This window comes from Eleutherodactylus coqui, chromosome 4 (assembly GCF_035609145.1).
Source record: "Eleutherodactylus coqui strain aEleCoq1 chromosome 4, aEleCoq1.hap1, whole genome shotgun sequence".
In the NCBI taxonomy this organism is placed as follows: domain Eukaryota; kingdom Metazoa; phylum Chordata; class Amphibia; order Anura; family Eleutherodactylidae; genus Eleutherodactylus; species Eleutherodactylus coqui.
Genome location: NC_089840.1, coordinates 164817171 through 164840403, shown reverse-complemented (window position 1 = coordinate 164840403; position 23233 = coordinate 164817171). Strand labels below are relative to the sequence as shown.

Below are 23233 nucleotides of genomic sequence, written 5' to 3'. Positions count from 1 at the left end.
TCAGTGAAACCCAAGCTTTTGTTTTTTTTTGACATAATGTATAATACCACAGCTAGTTATAAAGTACACTACCCATAGTGCTTATTTTTTGGTATTTTTCAAAATGTATCTGCTCCATGAATGGCAAAAATGTGATGCAACAGCCCCTTAGATGTGCCAGAACTAAGGCATCCTGAGCATCGGCTGTAGAGGTACACAGCATACATCCTAGCAGACCAAAACTAGGGAAGTCAGTCTAGGTAACAAGAGAACAGTTCCAACAACACAAAGCATTTACAACTAATATGTTACAGATGAAAATCAGTCCAGCTCAGCACCCCAACCCCACCAGTCCCCGTCACAAATTAAATCATTCCATAGGAGACAAATCACAAAACAATAGTATTGAAGAACGTTGTGCAGCTGAAATAATGTGCGCTATTAGCAGATAACCTACCTATAGTGAAATAGAGCTTTGCTGATTTACATCCAACTATTTTAATAGAGGAAGGATGTAATAACATGCCAGAGGTGATAAATCACTAGGAGTTCCCCACCCCCAGCCCTGCACTCCCAGGCGGCTCACACTGAGAACTGCTCACTCTCCAACCTACTCCCCTACAGAAGACATCTCTCTGCAGCATGGACCCCAGGCACCTCGCTCTCCTCACCTTACTTCTGGGGATTATCTGCTCCTCTGAAGGTGGGTGCAGCATTGACCCCTCTTCATGATAAAGGGTATCTGCCAGATTCTTGTATTGGGTTCTGCTAATTTCCAGATTCTAGCTGGTTTTACATGAATAGGTAGCATCTGCTAAGATTTGTAATGTTTCCAGAGTGTGATATAGGAGATGTTGCTGTTTGTGGCTTGTGGCAGGCTTTTCTCATATGTGGCTTTTTGCAGGTGTGTTACTGTGCCAACGTTACATTGTATAGGCATCTCACTATGTGCTTCACAGATGTTCCTTGTGTGTTTCTTTCCCTGCCATTTTATAGTATAGATTTATACTAGAAGTGCTAGTGAATAGGTCTGTCAGGTTTGTAGATTGTTTCAAAGAATACGGTTTTTTTCATGTAAACTGTATAAAGTATTGGGGTCTACTTAAATTGTGCATCTATAAACTCCAAAATTCAACAACTAACTCAGACATCAGTATAGTACTAAGATGAAAAGTTCCCAGACAATTCCAGCCTCTTACTAAAGGGGGATAACAAAATAGATCCGTGAAAAGTTTAATGTTTGGAATGTGTGCCACACAGTGGGGACCTAATTGATGTATGTGCCTTCATAACAAACATTGCCCTCCAACCTTGTAGTTCAAAGTTTTTGAATCAGAAAGTGTTTGTCTCATTTACTCAAAATAAGTCTTGGTTGAGAAGGGTACACCTAAACTATTGATTATGCTGTCTGATGGTCAAGAGGTCTAATTCCAGGTGTGCAAGAATACTTTGTCATAACTTGTTTTTAATTAGCCATTAAATGATTACAGAGTCCTGATATTTGTAGACAAGGACATAATGACCCCGGGCTGTTGTCAATAGTGATATTGATTGGTGTAGTAAAACTTTATAACTGTAGAACTGTTCTTTTCAAATCCAGCTGTTTAAATGACAGTATATATTATTCTCCTACTCTGTACTAGTATTAGTGCTAAAGCTTTTATTGATAGCATCTACTTCCAGTAGGTCTGTTCTTATTTTAAACTTTAGATATATCAGATATTTCTTGAGGCAAGACAAATTACTTGCATATGCATTCAAACACTACACTGTAGGTTGGTATTTATATATAGCCTGGTGGATTCAATAGCAATGTACATATACCCTAGGGACACCTGAACTGTGCCTTGGGACACCTGGATTTTTCATGATCACAATGTCATTTGTACCTTTTGTTCTGCATTGAACATCACTCTTAATCTTGTACTTTCAGGCAGTCAGCTCCCTCTTGTCTCTGGGCTTCTTCTCATGTAAAAATACTCAGGAGTTTGTTTGGGACTTTAGAAAAGCACATCTAATTATTTTCCATGAAAAAGAGAACCAAAAACATCGTTAGCATAGAAAGATAAAAGAAGCCACAGTCCAAGAGGGTATGTGACTGTCCATAGATCCTGTCCTCTGATGAGCATGGGCAGATTAACCATGCTGGATCTGGTGGTTGTTATATCAGTGCACAACATCTGGAAAATGTAAATGTATCTATGCTAGTTAGGCTTCTTACTCAGCCCATCAACTAAAATGTTAACATTTCCAATGGCCTTATCACCTCTCTGATCTGTTAGAGAATGATAGTTTCAATTATAAATGCTGCCAGATTTTTACAGCATGATACTATATATTCACATGTCATGTGTCCTAATGAGGTGAGTACAAAGGAACCTCGGACCCGTGTCAGGATTCATTTATTTATTAACAAGTTCTCAATATTTTAGCAACCTTCTATTTTTGGAGTCTGAAAACAACAGTTTATTGACCGATGTGCGTGAAATGGCAGCATTTTGAATATTACAATACAATGTTAAAACTGTAGTACCATAATTGCAGCAAATAATAATTATCTAATCAGTTGTATTACTTTGATTAATAAATACACTAAATTATTTTAGTTTCCCTTATGATAGCGGAGTTATTCTCCCTAATTGAAGAATTGAGCCTCAAAGAACCTCCTTCTTAAACGGAAAAGTGTTGACCATTGCAACTAGAACGCTAATCTATCATGCTCTCTTTCTTTAGTATATACACATATATATATAGTTGTCCAAACTATTATACAGTATGTTATACAGTACAGTAATACATTTACTCTTCTGTTCGTTCAAGCACTAACGTCCCCATAGTTAAAGGAGGACATATTATACCAATTATAAAACTGTATGCTCATTTAGATAGCTATGCTAATAATTAGTAACCCAAAACAAAATTGTGGGGTAACAGTCTGAACTGGATGGACATATGTCTTTTTTCAGCCTCACACACTATGGTACTACTGTGCAAAACTTTCTAAGAGACACTGGCTCCACAATAAGTCCTATATGAAGCTTCGGAATCGATTATGAATTCTATTTTATTGCATCATGTACGGGTAGGACAGTGTCTGACAATAAGCTCTCTATTCACATGTAGTGATTATGCTGCCTGGACGTTTTAAGGGCTATTAGCATCCAGGGACCTGTGGCTTGAGATATTTTCTATAATGAGTGTTGCTGACCACCCCTGTTCCTTATCTCCTCTATGTTACTATCTATATGTATACATATTCTAATCGCAGACAACACTGACTTCAGCCAGACACAAATTCAATTATATCCCTCTGTATATTTGTGTGGGATCAGATAAACCTAGAGACAGATCAGGAACGTTCCCAAAACATGTGTGCCTAGTCCATGTCTATTATCATTTATATATGTTGCCTTTCTAGAATAGGATCAATTCTAGGGGGCCTTCAGCAATCATTTGTATCAAAAAGTCTGCACCTCAGTGTACCTCCATAAATCTGTGTGTTTGCATGCATATAAATGGACACATTATCTATATCTATCTATCTATCTGTATAGTTAGATATTTTCAAGTGTGTGTGTGTGTGTGTGTATATATATATATATATATATATATATATATATATATATACACACACACTGTGCACTGCTGTACCCCTTCCCCCTTACATACTTGTAACAAAGACCCTGTTATACACTAATTTCTAATGGATTTTCTCTGCCTTCTTGCATTGTGCACTTTCTGTACTCAGCAATTTGTAACTGCAGGCAACTAACTTGATATTTTACACTATAACACAGCACATGGAATATGTAATTATTCAGATGGGACATAAGATATTATTGTTTAATTCAGTGTTGGGATCTTTTACACTTTTTATTCCAGATACTTTGTTTTCCGTGTTAAAGTTGTACAATATCATATTAGTATTTTCCAGTTATGTTCATGGAAATATTAAAGATCCTTTTGTGGTTATTTTCTGTTTGCTTTCCTCTATTTTACCAAAAACACTAGTTTAGATTAATTTGCAAATATAAATCCATGCAGAATCCTGTTCTTAAAATGGGGTTTTCTTTAACAATAGTACGGGCTCACAACAAGTCCTATGTATTAAAGGATTGTGTTGTTATCAATTCATATTCTGCTATTATCTGATAAGTACAGGTGATCTTTACTAGCATTGTAGTATTGGACACTCTCCTGTGTTCTAGAAGAAGCCTGCTGCTACAGTGTGTCGCCCCCTCCATTTAAGGAACTCGTATAGTATTATATTTTACAAGCTTTCCATCGCTAAGAACAAACAACAGAGTAAAAGTGGATATGGAAGCAATTGCAGATAAAGGATCAGAGTAGATAAAAGGAACTACTGAAGAAGATGCAGTTTTGTAGTGCAAATATCCAAGTTCCTGTCCACCAGTTTATACTCTCTAATATCCGTACTTATTACTTTTACATTTCTTTCATACAGTTTTTGTGATATTTTTTTTTACCATAAAGAATGCATGAAAAAACAGCCAGTATTTTGTTAACTGGTACAGCCATTTTTACTGGTATTTTTTGGGTGGGGTTTTTCGTTATTCACACATTTTTTACATGCATTTTTTTCTGGTGTTTTTATGTCCTTTAGAAAAATCTAAATACTGAACCTACAGCCTGATATGATTGCTAAAAATGGCCCCCAAAGTGTTCAGGGTATACAAAAGCCACCAAAAATGCACAGTTTGTAGTGCATTTAGTATTTCCCTATTGACTTCCAGCTAACATCCAGCCAAAAAGGAGTGTTGAAAAATGACAGAAAAAATGCCTCATTTTTCCTAAAATTCTGTGTGTGAATCCACCCTTAATGTTACCCTAGAGACATTCGGTAAAGCATAGCATTTAGAGGGTCAAAGATTTCAGAATGTGTGACCTACCGCTGACATTTGAATACCTAGATGCTACTTATTAAGAAAACTGAACAATTCTTGTCTGCTGTGACTAATAAGTATTGGAGTTCATCTTTAGAAGTGAGGCGCTTCTCAGCTTCAAAAAACATCCCAAAGGAAAGTCCAAGGCCTCTATCATCAACCGAGGGTTCACTTTGTAGAACTAATGCCAGAAGATCTATTTGAGATATGGAGCTCTGGAATTCCTATGAAAACAAGAGATTTTATGTTTGGTTGGAAAGGCCTCTATGAGGGCACAAAGTTAAACTGAACCCTTCTCCTTCCATGCAGCACACATCTTTAGTTCTGGTGAGCCCATAGGTTTAAACTGATCTAGCTGTAGTGACATCTAAAAAGTGGAGAACTGCAGAGTGTCCAGAGATAGAGTGACATTTAAATTGGATAATTGTGGCTAACGTGAGTCTGCATCCATTGGTGTCTAGATTGACTGAGCTTGTATTTAATTTCCAAATTCCAGTGCTTGTAATGTAATACAAAGCTTCTTTATGTGTCATGTTCTTTACACCTCTCTCTGAAAATACAATGTGACAGGCCAAATTATCACATTTCTGTATTTTAAAACTGCACAACTTAAAAAGTAGCATTAATATGCAACAATAATAATAAAACTTAACATAATACAAGTGACTAGAGATGAGCGAGCGCACTCGTCCGAGCTTGATGCTCGTTCGAGTATTAGGCCTCCTTCCCACGAGCGTGACGGGCTCCGCAGCGTAATATTACGCTGTGAAGCCCGTCACGGCGCCCCCCAGAGCCCCTATACTTACCTGCGGGAGATAGCGTGAAATCGCTTCCCCGCCCACCGCCGCCGCGTCACCGCCCGTCACCGCCCCCACCGCCCTCGCGTCACCAGCCGTGTCACGTGCACGGCCGGCCGTGTCACGTGACGCGGCCGGACCGCGTCATTTGGCGTCATATGACGCTCGGCGGTGGGCGGGAAAGCGTTTTTTCACGCTATCTCCTGCTCGTTACAGCGGGAGATAGCGTGAATGGACGGCTTCCATTGACTGCAATGGAAGCCGTCAGTGCGTACAGCCCGTCCTCACCCGCAGAAAATAGAGCATGCTGCGGGTGAGGACGGGAGAAATCGCGGTGCGTAATTCCGCGGTGGAATTACGCATCGTGAGCATTGTGCTATTAGGTTCAATAGAACCTAATAGCTGCGGGCAACGCAGCGGATTTTCGCCGCGAATTACGCGGCGGAAATCCGTTCGTGGGAAGGAGGCCTTAGTGTGTTTGAGACGCTCGTTACTCGAGACGAGCACCAAGCGGCACTCGACTCAATTACATTACCTTCCCTGAGAAATTTGCGCCCTTTTCTGGCCAATAGAAACACAGGGATGGCATTACAACTTCCTCCTGTGACGTTCCAGCCCTATCCCACCCCCCTGCAGTGAGTGGCTGGCGAGATCAAGTGACCCCCGAGTATTTAAATCAGCCCCGCCCGCGGCTCACCACAGACACACGCTAAGAGAGATCAGGGAAAGTGCTGCTGCTGCTGCTATAGGGACAGTGTTAGCGTCTTCAAGAACCACAACGGTCCTTCTTAGGGCCACAGCTCACCTCGTGCATTACTGTTGTGGCTGCTGTGAGCAGTTTTGCACTTTTTTTTATGTATATCAGGCTTGCAGGCTGTAGCGTTCTCAGGCTGCAGTCTGTACTTGAGTATAGGGGCAGTATTGGTCAGGCAGGGACAGTGGTAGTGTAGAATCCTTTCTACAAGAACCCCAATGGTCCTTCTTAGGGCCACAGCTCACCTAGTGCACTACTGTTGTGGCTGCTGTGAGCACTTTTGCACTATTTTTTTTTTTAATGTATATCGGGTGTGCAGGCTATAGCGTTCTTAGGCTGTAGGCTGTACTTGAGTATAGGGGCAGTATTGGTCAGGCAGGGACAGTGGTAGTGTAGAATCCTGTCTACAAGAACCCCAACGGTCCTTCTTAGGGTTACCTGTGACCGTGTGCATTGAACTCCGTGGTTGCTGGGAGTTGTAGTACCTCAGTATTGCACAACAGAGCCTGTGTGCAGCCTTCGTGTAAATATTTTTCTGTCCACAGTTAGTGTAACGTCAGCGCTGTCTGCCTCTAAGTCTTTGCCAAGAAACCACAAATATTTTACACTGCTCTGTGTTACACGCGTGCTGTCTCAGAAGTGCACGGTGTGTCAGACGCCCATAGATTGAAAGTGCAATACACACTGCATAGCCTCAGCCTGCATTGCAGAGAAAAAAAAGGAAATTTTAAAAGAAATCCTTTTTACAGCTGACGGTGACCCAGTGCATTTGCCTGCGTGGGCTGTGGGACTTCCCGTTCATCCAAACGGCAAAGTGCACAGCTTGGCTTGCGTGCAGCCTTCCTTATAATTTATCTCTGGCTTCATTTTGCGTTATATTACCGCTGGCAGCCACCAACTGCACGGCAATAATTCACAAACATTTTTACCCCGCTCTGTCTCTGCTCGATTCTTAATCTACCATGCTGAGGGGTAGGGGTAGAGGACGCGGAGTTCCAAGTGAAGATGTGGGCATAGGCCGAGTTCCTGGTCCAGGTGAATCGCAGCCGGCTGCTGCGGGAGTAGGAGGGAGGACAGTTTCTGGGGTCCCCAGCTTCATACCACAATTTTTGGGTCCACGTCGTAGACCTTTATTTAAAACCAAGCAGTGCGAGCAGGTCCTGTCGTGGATGGCACAAAGTGTATCCAGCAATCTATCGACCATCCAGTCTTCTACGCCATCCACTGCTGCAACTCTGAATCCTCTGGCTGTTGCTCCTCCTTCCTCCCAGCCTCCTCACTCCATGAAAATAATACATTCTGAGGAGCGGGCAGACTCCCAGGAACTGTTCACGGGCCCCTGCCGAGATTGGGCATCAATGGTTCCTCTCCCACCAGAGGAGTTTGTCGTGACCGATGCCCAACCTTTGGAAAGTTCCCGGGGTCCGGGGGATGAGGCTGGGGACTTCCGGCAACTGTCTCAAGAGCTTTCAGTGGGTGAGGAGGACGATGACGATGAGACATAGTTGTCTGTCAGGGAGGTAGTAGTAAGGGCAGTAAGTCTGAGGGAGGAGCGCACAGAGGATTCTGAGAAAGAGCCGCTAGACGATGAGGTGACTGACCCCACCTGGTGTGATAAGCCAACTGAGGACAGGTCTTCAGAGGGGGAGGCAATTGCAGCCGCAGGACAGGGTGGAAGAGGCAGTGGGGTGGCCAGGGGTAGAGGCAGGGCAAGAGCGAATAATCCACCAACTGTTTCCCAAAGCACCCCCCTCGCACCAAGCCACCATGCAGAGGCCGAGGTGCTCTGAGGCGTGGCAGTTTTTCACTGAGACGGCGGACGACCGATGAACAGTGGTGTGCAACCTTTGCCGCGCCAAGATCAGCCGGGGAGCCACCACCACCAGCCTCATCACCACCAGCATGCGCAGGCATATGATGGCCAAGCACAGGCATGACCATCTCTTGGCCTGGACCCACACCCTCACCTCCGCTGTCCTCGGCCCCATCCAGCAATGTCTCTTAGCGCAGCGTCCAGCTGTCGCTAAGAGAATCGTTGGAGCGAAAGCGCAAATATGCCGCCACGCACCTGAACGCTCAAGCTTTAAATGTCCACATAGCCAAATTGATCAGCCTGGAGATGCTCCCCTACAGGCTGATGGGAACTGAGGCGTTCAAAAACATGATGGCGGCGGCAGCCCCACGCTACTCTGTCCCCAGTCGCCACTATTTATCACTGTGAGCTGTCCCAGCCCTGCACGACCACATCTCACGCAACATTGTACGCGCCCTCACCAACTCGGTTACTGGCAAGGTCCACTTAACAACGGACACGTGGACACGCACAGGCGGGCAGGGCCACTATATCTCCCTGACGGCACATTGGGTGAATTTAGTGGAGGCTGGGACCGAGTCAGAGCCTGGCACCGCTCATGTACTACCCACCCCCAGAATTGCGGGCCCCAGATCGGTGCTGGTATCTGCGGCGGTGTATGCCACCTCCACTAAACCTTCCTCCTCCTCCAACGCAACCTCTACCTCGCAATCAAGACTTTCAACAGCAGCACGTCGCCAGCAGTCGGTGTCACGCGGCGCGGCAGCACAACGTTGGGCAAGCGTCAGCAGGCCATGCTGAAACTACTCAGCTTAGGAGAGAAGAGGCACACGGCCCACGAACTGTTGCACGGTCTGACAGAGCAGACAGACCGACTGCTGGCTTTCGCCTCTGAGCCTCCAACCGGGCATGGTCGTGTGTGACAACGGCCGTAACCTGGTGGCGGCTCTGCAGCTCGGCAGCCTCACGCACGTGCCATGCCTGGCCCACGTCTTTAATTTGGTGGTTCAGCGCTTTCTGAAAAGCTACCCACGCTTGTCAGACCTGCTCGGAAAGGTGCGTCAGGTCAGCGCACATTTCCGCAAGTCCAACACGGACACTGCCACCCTGCGGACCCTGCAACATCGGTTTAATCTGCCAGTGCACCGACTGCTGTGCGACGTGCCCACACGGTGGAACTCTACGCTCCACATGTTGGCCAGGCTCTATGAGCAGCGTAGAGCTATAGTGGAATACCAACTCCAACATGGGCAGCGTAGTGGGAGTCAGCCTCCTCAATTCTTTACAGAAGAGTGGGCCTGGTTGGCAGACATCTGCCAGGTCCTTGGAAACTTTGAGGAGTCTACCCAGATGGTGAGCGGCGATGCTGCAATCATTAGCGTCACCATTCCTCTGCTATGCCTCTTGAGAAGTTCCCTGCAAAGCATAAAGGCAGACGCTTTGCGCTCGGAAACGGAGGCGGGGGAAGACAGTATGTCGCTGGATAGTCAGAGCACCCTCATGTCTATATCTCAGCGCGTTTTGGAGGGGGAGGAGCATGAGGAGGAAGAAACAGCTGGGCCCACTGCAGAGGGTACCCATGCTGCTCTCCTCTCATCCATTCAGCGTGTATAGCCTGAGGAGGAGGAGGAGGATCCTGAAAGTGATCTTCCTAGTGAGGACAGCCATATGTTGCGTAGAGGTACACATGGCTGACTTTATGTTAGCATGCCTTTCTCGTGACCCTCGCGTTAGACGCATTCTGGCCACTACGGATTACTGGGTGTACACACTGCCTGACCCACGGTATAAGGAGAACCTTTCCACTCTCATTCCCGAAGAGGAAAGGGGTTTGAGAGTGATGCAATACCACAGGGCCCTGGTGGACAAACTGATGGTAAACTTCCCATCTGACAGCGCTAGTGGCAGAAGGCGCAGTTCCGAGGGCCAAGTAGAAGGGGAGGTGTGGAGATCAAGCGCTGCGGAATAAGTTGGCGCTATACAAATAAAGATTATTATTATAGATGAGGCAGCATGTTCAAAGCAGGCAGGGGAACACTCTCTAAGGCCTTTGCCAGCTTTATGGCTCCCCAGCAAGACTGTGTCACACCTCCCCAGTCCAGGCTGAGTCGGAGGGAGCACTGTAAGAAGATGGTGAGGGAGTACGTAGCTGATCGTACCACCGTCCTCCATGACGCCTGTGCTCCGTACAACTACTGGGTGTCAAAGCTGGACATGTGGCCTGAACTCGCGCTGTATGCCCTGGAGGTGTTGGCTTGCCCTGCGGTTAGCGTCTTGTCAGAAAGGGTGTTTAGTGCAGCTGGGGGAATCATCACGGACAAGCGTAGCCACCTGTCAACTAACAGTGCCGACAGGCTTACACTCATAAAGATGAACAAAGCCTAGATTTCCCCAGACTTCTCTTCTCCACCAGCGGACAGCAGCGCTACCTAAAGACCTTTGTCAATCTGTGTATGATATTCGTCCTCCTCCTCCTGCTCCTCCTCCTGAAACCTCACGTAATCACCGCGAACGGGCTAATTTTCTGTGGGCCAAAAGGCTCATATAACTTCTAAATAATATTTATTTCTGTTTCAATTCTCATTAAAGCATTGAAACTTCCACCTGAATCAATTGTTATTTTGACTGGGCTGTCTCCAGGCCTAGTTAAAAATTAAGCCACAGTACGCTAAGCGATTAATGGGTTTCACCTGCCCTCTGGGTTAGGCATGGGCAATTTTTTCTGGGGTACATTTGTACTGTCAGTACACCAATTTTTCGGGCCCTCGCCTACAATGTAATCAAAGTAATTTTTATGGGCTTCGCCTGCACTCATGCTACACCACTGTGTCTCGGGTTGGCCTACACTTTTGCTACAGAAATATAACTCTGTTCTGCCTACCTATACTTCTGCCACAGTAATGCTACAGGGGTCTGACTATACTTCAGCAACAGAAATGTAATTTCGGTCTGCCGATACTTCTGCTTCTGAAATGTTACCTTGGTTGGTGTATACTGTTACTACAGTAATTTTACTTAAACTGGGCTCTGCCCATACTGCTTCTACGTAAGTGTTACTGGGGTCTGACTATACTGCTACTACTAAAATGTTACAAATGCTGTGCTCTCCCTACACTGTTGCAAGGGAAATGTGAATCTGCTGCTTTGTCCATACTGCTTGTACGTAAATGTTACTGGGGCCTGCCTATACTGCTACTACAGAAATGTTACAAATATTAAGCTCTCTCTACACTGCTGCCTGGGAAATGTTTTTCTGCTGCTTTGCCCCTACTGCTTGTACGTAAATGTTACTGGGGCCAGTCTATTCTGCTACTACTGAAATGTTACAAATGCTGTGCCCTCCCTACACTGCTGCAAGGGAAATGTGAATCTGCTGCTTCGTCCATACTGCTTCTACGTTAATGGTACTGGGGTCTGACTATATTGCTACTACTGAAATGTCACAAATGCTGTACTCTCCCTACACTGCTGCAAAGAAATTGTGAATCTGCTGCTTTGTCCATACTGCTTCTACATTAATGTTACTGGGGTCTGACTATACTGCTAGTACTGAAATGTTACAAATAAAATATGCTCTCCCTACACTGCTGCAAGGGAAATGTGAATCTGCAGCTTTGCCCATACTGCTTCAACGTACAGGTTAATAGGGTGTTTCTATACTGTTACTACTACTGAAATGTTATTGGGGTCTGTCAATACTGCTGTAAATGAAATGTTACTGGGGTCTGTCTATACTGTTGCTACAGAAATGTTACTGGGGCCTGTCCTAATGATACTACTGAAATGTTACTGGGGTCTATCTGCACTGCTGGAAATGAAATGTTACTGGGGTCTGTCAATACTGCTTCAAATGAAATGGACAACGGAAACCATAGGAATGTAGCCTTTCCATTTTCCAGCTTGAGATGAGAAGGAGTGCAGACTTTCAGTAGCTTGAGTATCCTTTTCATTGCAATCAAATGCCCCTCTCTAGTCTTAGAAAGTACTAGCTTTTCCACATAGGTGTTGTCAATCTGTCTATACTGTTACTACTGAAATCCCACTAATACTGGGCTATGCCTATCCTGCTGTTACGGAAATGTTACAGGGGTCTGTCGATACCGTTACTACTGAAATGTAACTGATACTGTGCTCTGCCTATACTGCAGCTACTGAAATGTAACTGGGGTCTGTCTATACTGTAACTACAGAAGTGTTCATAGGGTCTCCCTAGACTTCTGGAAAATAACTGTTAGTGGGGTGTGCGTATACCTTAGCTACAGCAGTATTACAGGGGTCGGTGCATACAGTGGGTGCACTAAGTGTTCCCATCGCGGTGTTCCACGTACATGGCCCAAAAAACATTTACCCAGTCTGACTAGGGCATGCAGTGTGGGCCGAAGCCCACCTATATGTAACCTGACGTTAGCTCTGCTGTCCAGGGCACTGCAATGGGAAATATTTATGTACCGCCGGTGGGTTCCAGGGAGCCACCCATGCTGTTGGTCCACAGGGACTTTACATAGGGGATTTGTACCTGCCTGTATCTATGTATTAAAAACCCCAGTCTGACTGGGGCATGCAGTGTGGGCCGAAACCCACCTGCATTTAATCTGAAGTTAGCTCTGCTGTCCAGGGCACTGCAATGGGATACATTTATGTACCGCCGGTGGGTTCCAGGGAGCCACCCATCCTGTGGGTCCACAGGGACTTCACATTAGGGATTTGTACCTGCTTATGTCTATGTATTAAAAACCCCGGTCAGACTGGGGCATGCAGTGCGGGCCGAAGACCACCTGCATTTAATCTGACGTTACCTCAGCTGTGCTGGACAATGCAATGGGATTTATTTATGTACCGCCGGTGGCTTCCTGGGACCCACCCATGCTGTCAGTCCACACGGAGTTGTACCTGCCTGTGTCTACTTATAAGAACCCCAGTCTGACTGGGGCATGCAGTGTGGGCCGAAGCCCACCTGTATTCAATCTGACGTTAGCTCTGCTGTCCAGGGCACTGCAATGGGATATATTTATGTACCGCCGGTGGGTTCCAGGGAGCCACCCATGCTGTGGGTCCACAGGGATTTCACATTAGGGACTTGTACCTGGCTGTCTATGTATTAAAAACCCCGGTGAGACTGGGGCATGCAGTGTGGGCCGAAGCCCACCTGCATTTAATCTGTTGTTACCTCAGCTGCGCTGGGCAATGCAATGGAATTTATTTATGTACCGCCGGTGGCTTCCTGGGACCAACCCATGCTGTCGGTCCACACGGACTTCACATTAGGGAGTTGTACCTGCCTGTGTCTACTTATAAAAACCCCCATTCTGACTGGGGCATGCAGTGTGGGCTGCAGCCCACCTGCATTTTATCTGACGTTACCTCAGCTGTGCAGGGCAATGCAATGGGATTCATTTATGTACCGCCGGTGGCTTCCTGGGACCCACCCATGCTGTCGGTCCACACAGAGTTGTACCTGCCTGTGTCTACTTATAAAGAACCCCAGTCTGACTGCGGCATGCAGTGTGGGCCAAAGCCCACCTGTATGTAATCTGACGTTAGCTCTGCTGTCCAGGGCACTGCAATGGGATATATTTATGTACCGCCGTTGGGTTCCAGGGAGCCACCCATGCTGTGGGTGCACACGGAATTCCCATTGCGGAGTTGTACCTGCCTGTGACTATTTATAAAAAACCCCAGTCTGACTGGGGCATGCAGTGTGGGCCGAAGCCCACCTGTATTTAATCTGACGTTAGCTCTACTATCCGGGGCACTGCATTGGGACAAACTACAGGAGCAATACAGCGCTAATGAGATGTGCACAGCTGTGCTAGCATTGGAGTCCGCTGTAGGCCCGCGATTGCTTAGGGTTTGTGCAGAGGCCTATGTCCTGGGTACAGTGAAAGTCCGCTTTTTGCCTTGGATTGCTGAAGCTGTGGGCCGAGGCCTATGTCAAGGGTGCAGTGCAAGTCTGCCATGTTTGGCCGCTCGCATCAATTTTTTGTTCATGGCTTGGGTTGCCTTGGACCCACCTATGCTGTTGGTGCAAACTTAGTTTCCATCGCGGTGTTTGACCTGTCTGGTACAAAGAAACTGACTGACTTGGGTAGGGGGCAGAGCGCAGATGGCTTTCCCCTTGCAGTGTCGATTGAGCTATGCGACACCTTGACAGAATGAATACTGTGTGGCACATGGATTCCCCATTGCTATGCCCACATTTGCAGCTCCTGACGGAGGTGGCACAGGATTGAATTTCTCATTGCTTCTGTACAGCATTGTGGGCTATCGCCCCGCCCCTTTTAAAGAGGGTCGCTGCCTGGCCCTACCAACCCTCTGCAGTGTGTGCCTCCGGTTCCTCCTCATGGCAGACGCACTTATAAATAGACATGAGGGTGGTGTGGCTATGAGGCTAGTGTGTGACATGAGGGCAGCTGAAGGCTGCGCAGGGACACTTTGGTGTGCGCTGTGGACACTGGGTCGTGCAGGGGGGTTGGGCAGCATGTAACCCAGGAGAAGAGGCAGCGATGTGTCCCGCAGGCAGTGCTTGTGCTTAGTTGGAGGTAGTGTGGTGCTTAGCTAAGGTGTGTCTTACTAATGAGGGTTTGTCCGAAGTAACAATTGTTGCCCCTCGCCTGCCCTATCCGTTTCTGTGTCGTTTCCATCACTTTCTTGGGTTTTGCAGATTTTCACCAATGAAAACCTTAGAGAGCATCGGCGATATACAAAAATGCTCGAGTCGCCCATTGACTTCAATGGGGTTCGTTACTCGAAACGAACCCTCGAGCATCGCGGAAAGTAAGACTCGAGCAACGAGCACCCAAGCATTTTGGTGCTCGCTCATCTCTACAAATGACCATCTTTATATATAAAGACGAAAGCCCTCACTGTCTCACTCACTGACTGACTGACTCACTCACTCACTCACTCACTGACTGACTCGCCAAAAGTTCTCCAACTTCCCGATGTCATAGGAACATGAAATTTGGCACAAGCATAGAGTATCTCCAAAATAGAAAAATAATTGGGTCCTAACTCGATTATTCAATTCTAGCGCAAAATAATTAGCGTCGAAATTTTACGTACATAATCTAAATCTCTCACTTCCCAATGTCATAGAAACTTAAAATTTGGCACACGCATTTAATATGTCATAAATAGGAAAAGCTAATGGGTCCCAACTTGATTATTCAATTCTAAGCGCAAAAGAATTAGCGTCCAAATTTTACGTAAGGAATCTAATTTTCTCACTTTCCGGTGTCATAGAAACGTGAAATTTGGCACGAGCATTGATTATGTCATAAATAGGAAAAGCTAATGGGTCCCAACTCGATTATTCACTTCTATGCGCAAAAGAATTAGCGTCCAAATTTTACGTGCGAAATGTAATTTTTTTCACTTTCCGGTATCATAGAAAGGTGAAATTTGGCACGAGCATTGAATATGTCATAAATAGGAAAAGCTAATGGCTCCCAACTCGATTATTCAATTCTATGCGCAAAAGAAATAGCATCCAAATTTTACGTACGGAATCTAATTTTCTCACTTTCTGGTATCATAGAAACGTGAAATTTGGCACGAGCATTGATTATGTCATAAATACGAAAAGCTAATGGGTCCTACCTCGATTATTCAATTCTATGCGCAAAAGAATTAGTGTCCAAATTTTACGTACAGAATCTAATTTTCTCACTTTCCGGTGTCATAGAAACGTCAAATTTGGCACGAGCACTGATTATGTCATAAATAGGAAAACCTAATGGCTCCCAACTCGATTATTCAGTTCTAGCGAAAAAAAATTACCGTCCAAATTTTACGTACGGGATCTAATTCTCTCACTTCCCGGTGTCGTAGAAACATGAAATTTGGCATGAGCATTGATAATGTCATAAATAGGAAAAGTTAATAGGTCCCAACTCGATTATTCAATTCTAAGCGCAAAAGAATTAGCGTCCAAATTTTACGTACAGAATCTTATTCTCTCACTTCCAGGTGTCATAGAAGCTTGAAATTTGAGACGAGCATTGATTGTGTCATATATTGGAAAAGTTAATGGGTCCCAACTCGATTATTCAATTCTAAGTGCAAAAGAATTAGCGTCCAAATTTTCCGCACGGAATCTAATTCTTTCACTTCTTGGTGTAATAGAAACTTGAAATTTGGCACGGGCATTGATTGTGTCATAAATATGAAAAGTTAATGGGTCCCAACTAGAGATGAGCGAGCACCAAAACGCTCGGGTGCTCGTTACTCGAGTCGAACTTCCCGCGATGCTCGAGGGTTCGTTTCGAGTAACGAACCCCATTGAAGTCAAGCATTTTTGTATATCGCCGATGCTCGCTAAGGTTTTCATTTGTGAAAATCTGGGAAATTCAAGAAAGTGATGGGAACGACACAGAAACGGATAGGGCAGGCGAGGGGCTACATGTTGGGCTGCATCTCAAGTTCCCAGGTCCCAATATTAAGCCACAATAGCGGCAAGACTGCCCCCCCCCCTCCCAACAATTTTTACTTCTGAAAAACCCTCATTAGCAAGGCATACCTTAGCTAAGCACCACACTACTTCCAACAAAGCACAATCACTGCCTGCATGACACTCCGCTGCCACTTCTCCTGGGTTACATGCTGCCCAACCCCCCTGCACGACCCAGTGTCCACAGCACACACCAAAGTGTCCCTGCGCAGCCTTCAGCTGCCCTCATGCCACACGCTGGCCTCATAGCCACACCACCCTCATGTCTATTCATAAGTGCATCTGCCATGAGGAGGAACCGGAGGCACACACTGCAGAGGGTGGGCAGGGCCAGGCAGCGACCCTCTTTAAATGGGTTGGGGGGATTGCCCACAATGCTGTATAGAAACAATGAGAACTCCAATCCTGTGCCACCTCCGTCAGGAGCTGCAAACGTGGGCATAGCAATGGAGAATCCATGTGCCACACAGTATTCATTCTGTCAAGGTGTCGCATAGCTCAATCCACACTGCAAGGGGAAAGCCGTCAGCGCTCTGCCCCCTACCCAAGTCAGTCAGTGCCTTTGTACCAGACAGGTCAAACACCGCAATGGGAACTAAGTTTGCACCAACAGCATAGGTGGGTCCTAGGAAACCCAAGACATGAACAAAAAATTGATCTGAGCGGCCAAACATGGCAGACTTGCACCATGCCCACGACATAGGCCTCGGCCCACAGATTCAGCAATCCTAGGCTGGAAGCGGACGTTCACTGCACCCAGGACATAGGCCTCTGCACAAACCCTCAGCAATCGCGTGCCTACAGCAGACTTCAATGCTAGCGTAGCTGTGCACGTCTCATCAGCGCTGTATTGATCCTGTAGTTTGTCCCAATACAGTGCCCCGGATAGTAGAGTTAATGTCAGTTTAAATAGAGCTGGGCTTGGGCCCACACTGCATGCCCCAGTCAGACTAGGGTTCTTTATAAGTATACACAGGCAGGTACAACTCCGTGTGGACCGACAGCATGGGTGGCTCCCTGGAACCCACCGGCGGTACATAAACAAATCCCATTGCAGTGCCCTGGACAGCAGAGCCAACGTCAGATACAATACAGGTGGGCTTCGGCCCACAGTGCATGCCCCAGTCAGACTGGTAATATGTACCTTAACAGTAACCGCTTTGGATGGAATGTGGTGGCGACTGCGGACTTAGTAGCGCGGTTTTATTTAGTTGGTTTTCGGAATGTGGCCAGGATTAAGTGGGCCGTGGTGGGGGGATGGTGGGGGGGCTCTCTTGTTGTGTCGTTAAAGGTGAAATTCTTGGACTGCCACCAGACGGACCAATGGAAAGGTATTTGCCAAGAATGTTTTCATTGTTGGAGGAGGAGGGGGATGTCTTTGAGGCACTACGTGTCCTCTCCACGTGTGCATGGTTATATGCACCTTAACAGTAACCGCGTTGGTGGGAAATGGCCTCGCCGTCATCATGTTTTTGGGAAGCCTCCGTTTCCACACCCCAGTGACATAGCATTAGCAGCGGTATAGGCAGAGCCCAGAATTAGTAACATTTCAGCTGTAGCATTAGGGACAGGCCCCAGTAACATATCACTAGCAGCATTATAGGGGGAGCACAGTATTAGTTCCATTTCAGTAGTAGTAGCAGTCCAGACAGGCCCCAGTAACAATTCCGAAGCAGCAGTATAGGGGGAGCACAGTCTTAGTTCCATTTCAGTAATAGTAGCACTCAAGACAGGCCCCAGTAACAATTCCGAAGCAGCAGTATAGGGGGAGCACAGTCTTAGTTCCATTTCAGTAATAGTAGCACTCAATACAGGCCCCAGTAACAATTCCGAAGCAGCAGTATAGGGGGAGCACAGTCTTAGTTCCATTTCAGTAATAGTAGCACTCAAGACAGGCCCCAGTAATAATTCCGAAGCAGCAGTATAGGGGGAGCACAGTCTTAGTTCCATTTCAGTAATAGTAGCACTCAATACAGGCCCCAGTAACAATTCAGAAGCAGCAGTATAGGGGGAGCACAGTCTTAGTTCCATTTCAGTAATAGTAGCACTCAAGACAGGCCCCAGTAACAATTCCAAAGCAGCCGTATAGGGGGAGCACAGTCTTAGTTCCATTTCAGTAATAGTAGCACTCAAGACAGGCCCCAGTAATAATTCCGAAGCAGCAGTATAGGGGGAGCACAGTCTTAGTTCCATTTCAGTAATAGTAGCACTCAAGACAGGCCCCAGTAACAATTCCGAAGCAGCAGTACAGGGGGAGCACAATCTTAGTTCCATTTCAGTAATAGTAGCAGTCTAGACAGGCCCCAGTAACAATTCTGAAGCAGCAGTATAGGGGGAGCACAGTATTAGTTCCATTTCAGTAGTAGTAGCAGTCAAGACAGGCCACAGTAACATTCCCGTTGCAGCAGTTTAGGGAGATAACAGTCTCTTTCACATTTCAGTAGTTGCAGTATAGACAAGGCCCCAGTTACATTTATGTAGCAAAAGTGTAGGCCAACACCACACAGCTTGCAGTACCATGAGTGCAGGTGAAGCCCATAAAAATTACTAGGATTACACTGTAGGCGAGGGCCCAAAAAAATTGGTGTACCAACAGTACTAATGTACCTCAGAAAAATTGCCTATGCCCAACCAAGAGGGCAGGTGAAACCCATTAATCGCTTAGCTTACTGTGGCTTAATTTGTAACTAGGCCTGGAGGCAGCCCAGTTAAAATAAAAATTGGTTTAGGTGCAAGTTTCAACGCTTTAATGAGAATTGAAACGTATAAACATTGTTTACAAAAGTAATATGACTGAGCCTTATGGGCCTAAGAAAAATTGCCCGTTCGGCGTGATTACGTGAGGTTTCAGGAGGAGGAGCAGGAGGAGGAGGATGAATATAATACACAGATTGATGAAGCTAAAAGGTCCCTGTTTTTTTTATGGTGATAGAGAACGATGCTTCCATCCGCGGGTGCAGCCTACGTATTGTTTAGGTACCGCTGCTGTCCGCTGGTGGAGAAGAGAAGTCTGGGGAAATCCAGGCTTTGTTCATCTTTATGAGTGTAAGCCTGTCGGCACTGTCAGTTGACAGGCGGCTACGCTTATCCGTGATGATTTCCCCAGCCGCACTAAACACCCTCTCTCACAAGACGCTAGCCGCAGGACAAGCAAGCACCTCCAGGGCATACAGCGCAAGTTCAGGCCACGTGTCCAGCTTCGACACCCAGTAGTTGTAGGGAGCAGAGGCATCACGGAGGATGGTCGTGCGATCGGCTACGTACTCCCTCACCATCCTTTTACAGTGCTCCCGCCGACTCAGCCTTGACTGGGGAGCGGTGACACAGTCTTGCTGGGGAGCCATAAAGCTGGCAAAGGCCTTGGAGAGTGTTCCCCTGCCTGCGCTGTACATGCTGCCTGTTCTCCACGCCTCCCATGATACCTGGCCCTCGGAACTGCGCCTTCTGCCACTAGCGCTGTCGGATGGGAATTTTACCATCAGTTTGTCCACCAGGGTCCTGTGGTATAGCATCACTCTCGAACCCCTTTCCTCTTCGGGTATGAGAGTGGAAAGGTTCTCCTTATACCGTGAGTCGAGCAGTGTGTACACCCAGTAATCCGTAGTGGCCAGAATGCGTGTAACGCGAGGGTCACGAGAAAGGCATCCTAACATGAAGTCCGCCATGTGTGCCAGGGTACCTGTACGCAACACATGGCTGTCCTCACTAGGAAGATCACTTTCAGGATCCTCCTCCTCCTTCTCCTCCTCCTCCTCCTCAGGCCATACACGCTGAAAGGATGACAGGCAAGCAGCATGGGTACCCTCAGCAGTGGGCCAAGCTGTCTCTTCCCCCTCCTCCTCATGCTCCTCCCCCTCCTCCTCTTCCTCCAAAACACGCTGAGATATAAACATGAGGGTGCTCTGACTATCCAGCGACATACTGTCTTCCCCCGCCTCCGTTTCCGAGTGCAAAGCGTCTGCCTTTATGCTTTGCAGGGAACTTCTCAAGAGGCATAGCAGAGGAATGGTGACGTTAATGATTGCAGCATCGCCGCTCACCATCTGGGTAGACTCCTCAAAGTTTCCAAGGACCTGGCAGATGTCTGCCAACCAGGCCCACTCTTCTGTAAAGAATTTAGGAGGCTGACTCCCACTGTGCCGCCCATGTTGGAGTTGGTATTTCACTATAGCTCTACGCTGCTCATAGAGCCTGACCAACATGTGGAGCATAGAGTTCCACCGTGTGGTCACATCGCACAGCAGTCGGTGCACTGGCAGATTAAACCGATGTTGCAGGGTCCGCAGGGTAGCAGCGTCCGTCTTGGACTTGCGGAAAAGTGCGCTGACCCAGCGCACCTTTCCGAGCAGGTCTGACAAGCGTGGGTAGGTTTTCAAAAACCGCTGAACCACCAAATTAAAGACGTGGGCCAGGCATGGCACGTGCGTGAGGCTGCCGAGCTGCAGAGCCGCCACCAGGTTACGGCCGTTGTCACACACAACCATGCCCGGTTGGAGGCTCAGCGGTGAAAGCCAGCGGTCTGCCTGCTCTGTCAGACCCTGCAGCAGTTCGTGGGCCGTGTGCCTCTTCTCTCCTAAGCTGAGTAGTTTCAGCACGGCCTGCTGACGCTTCCCCACCGCTGTGCTGCCACGTCGCGCGACACCGACTGCTGGCGACTTGCTGCTGCTGACACATCTTGATTGCGAGACAGAGGTTGCGTAGGAGGAGGAGGAGGAGGGTGGTTTAGTGGAGGAAGCATACACCACCGCAGATACCACCACCGAGCAGGAGCCCGCAATTCTGGGGGTGGGTAGAACGTGAGCGGTCCCAGGCTCTGACTCAGTCCCAGCCTCCACTAAATTCACCCAATATGCCGTCAGGGAGATATAGTGGCCCTGCCCGCCTGTGCTTGTCCACGTGTCCGTTGTTAAGTGGACCTTTGCAGTAACCGTGTTGGTGAGGGCGCGTACAATGTTGCGGGAGACGTGGTCGTGCAGGGCTGGGACGGCACATCGGGAAAAGTAGTGGGGACTGGGAACCGAGTAGCGCGGGGCCGCCGCCGCCATCATGTTTTTGAAAGCCTACGTTTCCACAAGCCTATACAGCAGCATCTCCAGGCTGATCAATTTGGCAATGTGCACGTTTAATGCTTTAGCGTGCGGGTGTGTGGCGGCGTACTTGCGCTTGCGCTCAAACAGTTGCGCTAGCAACGGCTGGACGCTGCGCTGAGAGACATTGCTGGATGGGGCCGAGGACAGCGGAGGTGAGCGTGTGGGTGCAGGCTGGGAGACGGTCGTGCCTGTGTCCTGAGAGGGGGGTTGGATCTCAGTGGCAGGTTGGGGCAAAGGGGGAGAGACAGTGGTGCAAACCGGAGGCGGTGAACGTCCTTCGTCCCACCTTGTGGGGTGCTTGGCTATCATATGCCTGCGCATGCTGGTGGTGGTGAGGCTGGTGGTGGTGGCTCCCCGGCTGATCTTGGTGCGACAAACCTTGCACATCACAGTTCGTCGGTCTTCTGCACTCTCAGTGAAAAACTGCCACACCTTTGAGCACCTCGGCCTCTGCAGGGTGGCATGGCACGAGGGGGCGCTTTGGGAAACAGTTGGTGGATTATTCGGTCTGGCCCTGCCTCTACCCCTGGCCACCGCACTGCCTCTTCCAACCTGCCCTGCTGCTGCCCTTGCCTCCCCCTCTGAAGACCTGTCCTCAGTAGGCTTAGCAAACCAGGTGGGGTCAGTGACCTCATGGTGCAGCGGCTCTTCCTACGAATCCTCCGTGCGCTCCTCCCTTGGACTTACTGCCCTTACTACTACCTCCCTGATAGACAATTGTGTCTCATCGTCATCGTACTCCTCACCCACTGAAAGCTCTTGAGACAGTTGCCGGAAGTCCCCAGCCTCATCCCCCAGACCCCTTGAACTTTCCAAAGGCTGGGCATCGGTCACGACAAACTCCTCCGGTGGGAGAGGAACCATTGATGCCCAATCTTGGCAGGGGGCCGAGAACAGTTCCTGGGAGTCTGCCTGCTGCTCAGAATGTGTCATTTTCATGGAGTGAGGAGGCTGGGAGGAAGGAGGAGCAGCAGCCAGAGGATTCAGAGTTGCAGCTGTGGACGGCGTAGAAGACTGGGTGGACGATAGATTGCTGGATGCACTTTCTGCCATCCACGACAGGACCTGCTCACACTGCTCAGTTTCTAATAAAGGTCTACCGCGTGGACCCATTAATTATGAGATGAATCTGGGGACCCCAGAAGCGTGCCTCTCTCCTAATCCTGCAGCAGTCGGCTGCCATACCCCTGGACCAGGAGCTCGGCCTGTGCCCACACCCTGACTTGGGCCTCCGCGTCCTCACTCCCGTCCACGTCTTCTAGGCCTACCCCTACCCCTCAGCATGGTGTATTACGAGTAGAGCAGAAACAGAACGCTGTAATTAAATGTGCCACTTATTGGCCTGTGGTTGGAGGCTGACTTCGCTTACGGAGCACACAGCAGAGCCAGGAAACAATTATGCGCAAGCCTGTAGTGAGACCTAGGTGCGTATGACTGAGCTACTGGA

At 47.7% G+C, this 23233-nt stretch overlaps 1 protein-coding gene across 1 annotated transcript in view; it reads left to right on the top strand.

Moving 5' to 3' along the window:
* Nucleotides 1–592: 592 nt before the first annotated feature.
* The window catches only part of CXCL12 (C-X-C motif chemokine ligand 12), a 190654-nt gene continuing 168013 nt past the window's right edge, over nucleotides 593–23233 (top strand). The window contains exon 1 of the mRNA XM_066600347.1: nucleotides 593–682. Coding sequence (XP_066456444.1) covers nucleotides 622–682 — 61 coding nt within the window. The 5' untranslated portion in view covers nucleotides 593–621. The remainder of the gene's footprint in view (nucleotides 683–23233) is intronic.